This window comes from Anneissia japonica, unplaced genomic scaffold, assembly GCF_011630105.1.
Source record: "Anneissia japonica isolate Jap-2015-1 unplaced genomic scaffold, ASM1163010v1 scaffold287736_len1891122_cov214, whole genome shotgun sequence".
Lineage (NCBI taxonomy): Eukaryota > Metazoa > Echinodermata > Crinoidea > Comatulida > Comatulidae > Anneissia > Anneissia japonica.
In genome coordinates this window covers 779,735-790,849 of record NW_022756106.1, presented here as the reverse complement: position 1 = coordinate 790,849, position 11,115 = coordinate 779,735, and the positions used below count along the sequence as shown (strand labels likewise).

The 11,115-nt window shown below is 33.8% G+C and overlaps 1 protein-coding gene across 1 annotated transcript in view; it reads right to left on the bottom strand.

Moving 5' to 3' along the window:
- The window catches only part of LOC117123895 (SERTA domain-containing protein 2-like), a 23,978-nt gene extending 18,627 nt beyond the window's left edge, over window positions 1-5,351 (bottom strand). The window contains exon 1 of the mRNA XM_033269953.1: window positions 4,859-5,351. Within this exon, the coding sequence (XP_033125844.1) occupies window positions 4,859-4,941 (83 nt within the window). The 5' untranslated portion in view covers window positions 4,942-5,351. The remainder of the gene's footprint in view (window positions 1-4,858) is intronic.
- Window positions 5,352-11,115: the final 5,764 nt, after the last annotated feature.

Below are 11,115 nucleotides of genomic sequence, written 5' to 3'. Positions count from 1 at the left end.
TGTATATTTAAACAATTTTTTTGTATTTGTACGTTTCCTTTTGATTTGATTCTTTCCGCTTGAAAGCCACTTCCAAATTCAACCAAACATTTTACTTCCTTCCTTCCTTCACATCAGCCAAAATTGTTGAATACTGTACAGGTAAATGTTAAGAGGTCTTATATAGATGCTTGCAGTAGTTTTTAGTCATGAGATAAAAATCTTTTCTATTGGAATTTAAACCTAAGACCAGGAAACAGGGGGAATTGTCGATAACCTCCAAGCTTTAGAAACATTGTTTTCAGTCTTAATATTAAAAAACTACATTGATTTGGGCAATATTACAATTAAAATAGGTCCAAGGTTATGTAAAGTATCTTGATACTAATACCTAAATAACATATTCAATATTTTAATAGGTCAGAAGGTATACTGTATTCTGGTATTAAGAAGAGGTCAAGCACTATAAGTACAGTATGTTTACAAAATTATTTAGGAAAAAATAAAAACAGATGGACACACAATGCACACATCAGCAATTACTGTACCATGATGCCACAAAACACATCCATGGATGGTCATTGGTTTGGCCATGTGGATGTTTGAATTTCTTTCAGGATTCTTTCTGCGTGTTGAACATGTCATACTTGGGAAACCCCAAAAAATGAAGCCAGAAGGACTAGACAAGTAAGTTTTTGTTTGGCCTGAAAGCATAACAACTTGTTGTTTGCTTGTTTTGCATCACTTGTTACAATTGCGCAATTTTTTAAAAATCCCAAATGTGAGTCATAAAACTGTATTTCTATTGTTATGTGTGTGGGTGTACCCGGTATGGGAGGGGATGTGGTATAGACTACAGACGATTAACCAGTTTTTGGGGAGGAGGGCACTGTTCCAGACAAGGGGCTGGTGATAATTTGAAACAGGCTAATTAGATAAAAGGAGATAAAATCAGCTTTGCTTCTTCTTAGATGTTACACACTTAGGTCTACTGTATAGTACCAGTACCCAAACAAGTTAGGAAATATTCCAGTTGGCTAATTATAGTATCAAGGGACATGTGATATTGCATTGTCATTGTGACTTACATATACATACATTACATCATTTACATAGCATTAATTTATGAAGATAGAGCGCTTTTTTGTCTTTTTTTCTACTAATATACTTTGGCAATGAAATACATCTAACAGAAGAAAACCAGAAAGTGAGAAAAAAAAATAAAACGCAGATGAAACCAAACACCACAACATCGTTCCCCAGCAATTTAAAGTGGGGCTCGCTAGGACAGTATTCACAGGTGCTTGAATGATGTTGGCATCTACTTAGTCCTCCTAGTCAATTCCTAATCACAAGGAAACAATAAAGTTTTTAACATTTTCTTAAATATTGTAACAGAGTCTGAAAGACGAATATTGAGTGCTAATTTGTTCCAGTAATGTGGTAACACATAAGAAAATATCTGCTGATGTGAAGTTGTGAGTGAGTTGAATGGTAGGCATAGAATGTTGTCAGAGCCCAGTTTTCTAAAAGGTAAAATAATAACCAACAATCTGACATAAATTTATTGAAGCAAATCTAATCAATATTTGAGTTTGGATTGGAGTGGAGTGGGACAATGATGAGTAGGCTCTCTGCTACTGAGCAGAACATTTACCAAAGGTAGTCCACTCCTACTGATATGCAGTATGATAAATTTAAATTCCCAGATCATTAACACATTAACAGAATGATAAGGGTATGTACAGGTACATACATGTACAGGTAATTACATTCATTCGTGGAAGCCATAAAAAATACAAACATACTAAACTTTGAACTCCAGTATTCCAACCGTTAACAATTGTTGCTGACCTTTGGAAGGGTCAGGCATTTAAATATAATGCAAGTCAGGGCTGAAACAACAAAAAACTTCAATATAAACAATGACAAATTCATAACAGAGGAAGATTATGGATATTTTCATTTGAAAACAAATATTATTTGATAATTTTATTGAAGTACTGAGAATTAAATACAACAATACTTAACCTTTATAACTAACATTTGATTTTAATAAAAGTTTTATATCATACTTACTGCTGTAGGCAATCTTTTATAATAATACAGTAATAATATATTTAATTTCCACAAAAGGCAAAAAAAAATACATAATTAATTCATCCATTTTATTTAAATAATAGAAATATCAGGAAAATTTAAAGTAATATTCAATGCCAGGTAAAAAACAATTTTACTTTTTCTTTAAATTGGCCTAAATTATTTGGCATAAAAACGAAATTCCTTTGTAGGTAATTGATGGACAAAAACCAGGTCGTTATGTTGTTTTTAGTAGTCAATTCAAAGAAGAAGTACTCCCTCTGGAGAAAAACTTAACAGGAAAACGTAGTACATCTCTGTACATTAGTGACAAATCCAGATTCTGAAAAATTCAACCCTTTTCAAAATAGATATTGATTATGGAATTGCCATTTTTTATATGTCCTACACAATAATGATTCTCAAAAAAATCATCACTTCTCTAACATAATTACTGTAGTAGGCCTGCTACAGTATTACTGTATCATTGCTAGTACTATCATTGCTAGTAATATCAATTTTTTTAAATGTAATTAAACAGAAAGATTGTGGACCAAGCTCTATAGTTTTTAAATTTTAAAAATAAGGCACTGGCACAAAAAACCAACAGTGTTAAAATTAGATTATGAGCATGTTCTATATATTTGGCCAAAATGTCACTTTACCCTCTGAAGTTAAACCACAGTAAATATCAAGAAATTTCTGGAAAATTTTTAAAAACATATCCTTTCTAATGCAAATATTATTTTGCAACAATTACAATAGGCTTCCAAAAAATGCATAATTGTACTTACTAAAGGCCTTGACAGGTACATTCAGTATTGTACACATGAAGGCCATATACCATTGATTAGGATGAAAATACACCTTTACATTTAGCCTTGGTTACCTCAACCACTTGCAATATCTATAAACACTTGGAACTTGCAATATCTATACACAGTAAAGATATGCTGCACCAAGGTCGTTACTGATCAATAATATTCTTTCAATTATGAGGGAAATCCAAAAGCAAATTTTTTTTTTAAATATTGATGTTGTAATGTTGTATTAGACAAATTAATATCAGTTTTTAATTAATAATACAGTATATCTTTTTAGAATTAAAAATGATTTATTATAATTAAATTAAAATACTATTATTCAGGACTAAACCCACTACATAACAAGATAAATTGTATTAAGGTATACTATTACAGCTACCTATACTTTGAGAAATTTGCCCATACACTACAGCAAACAAAAATATTAATAGTAATAACGGTATAGTACAGTACTGTACTCTATGATTCCTACTGCAAAGAGGTTCCTACCAGGATACATAAGCAATAAATCACAATCTAAATAGGGACTTATAAGCACTTTACATTAAGTACTAGTTACTGTACCTAACCTAGATATATTTATTTTAAATATTCTCACAGTATACTAGTATTTTATGACAATGAAATAATGCCAAAAGGTCAATTAATAATCAACCAATAGCTACCTTGACCCAGGAAGTACTATTATTGACCACTCTATTTTTTAGTGGCACAAGAAATGGCACTGTACCAGAGAGTTTAAAAAGTACTTCAACTTAATATAATGTGAAGGTCGTGTTTTTTTATTAGTCTAGGCTGGCAAACTTGAATGCAATGCATGACCTTATAAACTACCTAAAGAATAGGACAACCAAACTCAATGTATACATTTCAGTTCGTTTTATGAACAATGGGATTGAACAATGCACTGTTTTGGCTTGGATTCAAGTCGTGAGCCGAGCTCTATGTAATTTCCTCTACCTATATTTATTATACTGAATTTCTGAAATCAATCACTGGACAGTGCTGAAAGTGCTCTACAGTATGCCTAAAAAATGAAGAAATATAAGGATGATCTTAATTTTTCTACTACAAAGCTGCTCAGAAAACTAATAAACTTCTTACCTTATTAACTTAAGAAAACAAATTGAAATGAATACTATGGCCAATTGCAGCTCACTTAAATAATTTCATCATGAATAAATTGCACAATACCGCAGAAATGCTGAACAGTGTGGTATCTTAATATATCAACCAAGGGACTTCTTTGCTGACTTAAATTCAAGGCTCTAGAATTTGCATTTTACCTTGCAATGTAGCACATAGTAATTTACAATTTTACAACTAATTTCAAAAGGTAGATTGTAGAACAATAAATATTGATATAATGAAGGGCTGACAATTGTAAACTACATGTCTCCTCAGCTAGGGATTTTTTAATTTATTAATATGCTGTTGTAAAGTTGTAAAATTAGTCAGTTTGTAAATAATGGTAATTAACACTGGTTGAAATAAATAATAACAGATAAATACGTTAAGTTACAGTACACTGCCTGTTTTCTATGAATGTTGGCATTGTGGAAAACAAGCTGATTTAAGAAAAAACTATAAAGTTAACTTCAATAGCATCAGCTATCATGAGATTTCACCTGGATTGTAGACCACTTTTTAAGTACCACTTATTTTTCAAGCCTATTACTACTACTACGCAACGCTCTCAATGTGTGTTGGCCTACAACTTGAATTTGAACGTTTTTGTTTGTGTTGTCACTTTATCAAATCAAAAGAAAAGTTTCTTTATAAAATGTTCCACATAGGCCTATTGTGTAAACAATATATAAAATAAAGGCGTTATCATTAAGTGAAAACTTAAGAAAACAACCGGAACTTATGGCGACATTTTCGAAGCATTTACTTATTAAGCCTATGCCTCAACTGGTGGATCGCCAGTCTGCCCATTCATTCAATCTACTCTAGCCCTGGTCCTTCTTTCTTACCTTTGCCCACAACTGAACGAAACACGGGTAGGAGGAACATGTACTTCAATGCTCATAGCTTGGCAAGACAACGGTGGAAGCATAACTCTTCTTTGATGAATACAACATAGATTTACATCTCGCTACAATCGATGATGGGAATTACGGTTTATTCTTGCCGATGTTTTCATCAGCTGAAATTGTTCGGGAAAATACCCCTCATACGCCAACGTAGTCGCGTCGGCCTTTTCAGCTCCTACCAATTGTCAATTCTCTCTACACAATGAAACGACCTGATTGGATGTTTCTACAAGCAACGCCAGGCAAACATAATAACAAAGCTCACTCGTAAGTCTTAAATACTCTGACAGCGCTGACAAACTGAAGATGTAATTTTTTACAGAAAAGTATGAATTGATATCTTAACTGAATTATTATACCAGTTATCAACGTAAAATAATATCAAAAGCCCCAAAATGAAACATTTGAAAGCTGGCTAACTGCATGCTTCAATAGGTTTTTGGTTTAGTTACTCAACCGATGCTCAGCCAATCAAAGAGCTTTGTGTAAGTCGTGACGCGAAATCAAGGCTACCGGTGCCTTATATGGAACATGTGCACGTGAACGACATAGGGCCAGTAACAATAAGGTCAAGGGTTGTTATAAAGAGAATTAAACTCGAGTACCGTAAAATTATTAGAGAATAATGTATTACTGTAAGTACAGTTCGTACAGTACTTCTATGTCCATTGAAATATACCATTGCTAATGACGATGGTGATAAGGACGACGATATTATGAGTACAGTGATGATGATGACGATGATGATGATGATGATGATGATGACGACGGTGAGGATGACGCTTTGACAATTAGTAGATCATGTTCATGCTGACGATAATTAATATTGTTAATGTTGTTCAATAATCTTTAAAGTTAAACTGTCCTAACCGAAATACTATATAAACTTGAAAATTAGGAAAAGCCCGCATATTTCACTAGCTTTCAATTAACAATTACTGAAATTATAAAGTGTAGGTCTACATCTCATCACCAATTAATGTTTAAATAATGTCATTCTCATTTTGCTACTCAAATTTATGTCAAATTTTAGAATTTTTGTAGGAAAACGTTGTAAATCTCTAAACTTTGTAGGCTGCGTTTTTTTATTGAGCAATTCAAATTTATATAGGGCCTAGGCCTATTTTTTTAATGTAACCTTTATTCTTGTGGGTGGTGGTATATATTTAATATTTGCAAAGATAGGCCTTTAAGCCTTGTGTTAATTTATATCAGATTTTAATCTTCGTGTGCGCATAGGTCTGGACTTGCACATTTTGATGATTTGGTTCTTGTTTTATCTACATTTTCTTCGCACCTGGACCTACAGCTACACCGCCCTATCGCGGTCACTGCCATCTTTGCCACTGCCCCTCTGTGTTTCCGGAGGACATATAACCAGGGTCGTCAGCAGATGTGATCCGAGAAGTAGAATTACGTAATCAACCAATTTTCTTATCTTACCTAATCGGTAACGTACCAGCAAAAGGTGCTATATACCGGTACCTCATCGTTGGTACCAGTCCTTGATCGATTTGTGACCCTCTTGCGGTGGGCCAATGGGCTACAACTGAATCAAAACCGAATTTTAAATGTTCACAATATAAACCATGAAAGAATTAAAAATAACTATTTATTAAACATTGCTATATCATCCTATTGTTTATATGTTTTATATTATTATGTGTTTATGTATTTCTTGTTTATAATGAGGAACTTGTTCAGTACTATATCAAATTAAGTTATTTCTCCCACAGTTATACTGTTTTAATTGTGCGAAATTTTTTTTAAAACAATAATATAACTTGGGGCTGCGGAAGGGAAGCGCCATTGCATTAATCATGCTAGGCCTACACAACGCAGCACATACAGTAGGCCCACATTGTTTTTCACCATTTAACGCGCGCATATAAATATCTTATTATTATTTTTCTTGGTAGATGTATTCAATAAATGTTTTGGTATATTTCTGCAAATTTGGTTAATAATAGTAAGGCCCTACTAAAAGGAAGATTAATCGGCTAGTACTGTGTAAGGCGTATCGATGAATTTAAGATGATGTTCGTTAGAAAATTTTCTGATCCTTCTTCAAAAAGTACTCACGTAACTCTAAATAAGGAAATAAAATGCATGAGCAACAAGCAATAAGATACAGTAGTTCAATTCTATACAAAAAAAAAATTATCGAACGTCAGCAAACGTCAATGCAAATTGTCACAGAGGGCGCTATAACATATACAAAAAAGTTTCCATTTTTTCTCGTGCCATGTATTTTTTAATTTTGGCTTTGATTCAAATATTTTGAGAACAAAGACATTAGCTTTACTAGCGTTTATATCAACCTTCTACTCAGACCTGCTAACAAAGCCTTTTTTCCCTTCGTTAGCTCAAAATGCTTATCTTATGCATTTTGTTCCGACAACAAAGAATTAGATTTGATTCGATGTAAAGCGAAATAAGGCGGCAGATGCTATATGTTCTCAACAAGTGTCTGATGTTAGATTCAATACACTAACATTAGTTTTCTTACGTGTTTCACATAATAATGTAAACATACCGATTCATTATTTGAGCTGGCGTGTGTACAGTACCGTACGTAACTTGGAAACAGCGATCACGCAGAATTCGTTTTCCCCCACCCCATGAATTTTAAGAAAAATTATTCGAGACAGGCCTATTTGATCTAAAAGCTGTTAATAATTTGTTAATACGCCAACGCTTATAATGATATTCAGCGGGGCGTAGGCTACATAGATTGAACCTCGTTTGAGAATCCAATGATAATATTAAAACAGAATACTGTACTGATAAAAATATTGATATTAATTATTGTTATAATGCACGTTATATGCATCCACTAAGCTGGCTTATTTCTAATAGGCCTACTGTATGTTACTATTAAGTGTTCATTCGTAGCACAAAACGCAGGTAAAACACATGCTACAGAAGAGTATACAGTAGACCTACAACCCTGAATATAAGCCATGCGCTTCTTTTTTTAGGAACCTTTATGGGCTTCTTGAGAATAATTTTACAAACTAGATGGCTTCTTTTCAAAATAGATGCTGTTAATATTTGAAATTGCTACTATAAATCCGTATGAGTACCGTCTACTAAAGACATTGAATTTGAAATTTTGTCAATTTTTTTTTTTAAACTCACAAAATAAAAACATCATAACGACAATCTTATTAATAATAAAAATCACGCTTTCGATATAATGGAAGGGTGTTTGGTGCAGCTTGAGCCTCGGACTCTCAACTTCTTTGTGGGGTTCGAAACTTTCGATGTGCATGTCGCTTGTCCTTGGGCAAGACAATTTATCTGCATTTGTCTCCCTCTCTCTATCTATCCAGGAGTAAAAATGGGTAGGCCTCCGATATATGCTGGGAAGGTCAGACTCGTTATCAAAGCATTGGACAGTTTGGCCTCATCAACGCTTACAGGGGATGGGCAGGTCTGGAGTAACACACTCCAGACCTTTACAGGTTCGACTACATTCACATTTTGTAATAATTTATTACCATAAAATAACAAATGATAGGCCTATGTTTTATTAAACATGTGTACATTTGTAACTTATATTAATTATAGAGCGGCCTAATGACATTTTTCAATCTTCTAATGAATTATAGCCGGAGTTAGCTTCAACCAAGCCCTGAAAGATACACTTTCTCGATTCAACAGGCTTCACAGATTGAATGCATGCACGAAATAATGTTGGCCAAACCCAGATTATGTGTGAGTTATGTTTATTTTATTACAATAAAATAATATTGATACTGACATCCATGTTCTACTTTTTCGAGGAGGCTTCTTTTCGAGATGGGCTTCATTTTTATAAAGATTATAAATATGTTACCAATTAATTATTATAATAATATATAGGCCTACAATTCAACAAAATTCAAGGTGAAATTATGTTGATACTTTAACACTAATATACCTCCGTACTGAACATAATAACGTCCCACCGAACTTTGCAATTAAATCGATTTGTTTGTAAGTATGAGCAGAGCAGAGAGGGGTGTAACATTTTGATATTGTGTGTCCAACATAGGTCTACAATCATAAGTTTTGCGTATGATGTCCTATAACAACATTATTATACGCGCAACTAAGAGACGTGATGGATCCAGCTTGAGAAATATCTGAATGTATTACCTGATGCACAGTAAGCTGTGTAACGAGCTCGCATTAGCTCATAGATGGGTGACGTCATAACATTACATAGTGACGTCGTCATACGTAAGACATACGTATAAGAAATCAAACAGTACAGTAGCTCTTATTATTGAGCTTTTGTAAGACGGGAAACGATTTATCGTCGGAAAATGAAAGTGTGTTTAATAATTAAGATGTTATCTTACACAATGAGTAATTAAAATGATTCGTGATGATTTTTACATTGGTTTGGCGTAGGTCTATGTCTAGGTTTAGCTTAAATAAATACCAGATCATAATCATGACGTAGACATACGTAAAGTACAATATTAATTCATACATTTCTACCAGATATTCATAAATTACAAAGAAATGGCAATTTTTATTGCCATTTTATTCTCATCCAAAGGTGACTTGCTTCTTGCGTACGATAGAAGGGAGGTCTCTATAGGCCTTTAATCGCAAGTAGTCCACTCCTTTAATCCGTACTGCCCGCTAATAGGCCTACATAGCAATATATAAGATAGGCCTATGTGATCAATCTGAGTTCGAAATAGCCGAGACTGAACAGGTGCTGACGTGCCAGGTTTTATTTAAATCAGGGGTGGGCATAAAAATCGGTCGGAGGGCCAAAGTGAATTTTTGATTTACCGAGGGCCGCACCCAAACTTCCAGTGAGCTTCCAAAAACCTTCAAGCTCTGCTTTTACACCACTTTATTTTTAGTTTTAATGTTATTTTTTACAAATGATCGGTGTCGGGCCTTGAAAAACAAGGTGTATTCTCGTCAATGTTGCTTGGCGGGCCGCACACATTTTTAATTCATCTTCGCGGGGCGCAAAAACATTGCTGTCGGACCGTATGCGGCCCGCGGGCCGCACTTTGGCCACCTGTGATTTAGATCAATCCCTGGTTAACGACAGGCGTATCCCCATACTCCGGTTTGTGTGCTGGCTTGGCTAAGAAACTTTCATCTTTGTTATTCCATTTCTTGCCTTTCTATGGTTTGGATTCAAATCCCGTCGTTGGATACTATCATCATTATTATGATTATTATTATTACGAATTACTACTATTATTATTATTATCATTATCAATAGGGCCTATTATTATTATTATTATTATTATTATTATTATTATTATTATTATTATTATTATTATTATTATTATTATTATTATTATTAATTGTTTGATTGACGTGTTCTTTTTGCCAATTTAAACAGATGTAGGGCTATCCTACAAATCCAAAGGAGAACGATCGTAGGGTCTGGGGCTCTGATTGGTAAAGCTAAACATTCCAAAAGAGTGAGAGAAACAGCAGGGGTAGAAATAGGGTCGAATGATAGGAAAGGCCACCATTGCAGTTTAAGACGCGCAGTGTTATGAGTACCGGTAGTTCGAATCCCGAGAAGACAACGTTTTTCTCAATAATTAGTGGGAAATTAGGCAGTAGCTGATTGGTTGAATGGTTTGTAGGTCTTCGTATTATTCGACATTCAAGGTATCATTATGTTTAATGACAGGCATAATTCTAAAATCTTTGTGATTTATTACATAGCATTACTATGTGCAGTAGTCATATTGTTTCACCTTTTTACCCGAATACTTTTTGCCTCCATACGTCACCAAGTAATTTATCGTGTACTGTACGGTCGCCTTGAGATTTTACACGTACACTGCCATTTTTCCTATTGAATAGAACTTGAATGATTGTGTAATGCAATAGCAACATACGGCCATTGTACTACTGTACGTTGAAAAGTAAGTTCGAGAAGGTTCATAGTATAATGCCACCATACAGTAATCATTCATGAAATAGGCATGTGTACAATAATTGGAATAATTCTAGTCAGTCGGTTCTAGTAGGTTTGCTTACAACATAATATTCTTTGGGTGCAACCTAATTCTTGTTGGTGTGTACACTAATTATCGATTGATCGGATTAATTGGTTGATGGATTGATTAATAATTGATTGATTGAAATTGATGATTGATTAATTGATGATTTATGATTGATTATTGATTGATAATTGATGATTTACGATCGATATTGAG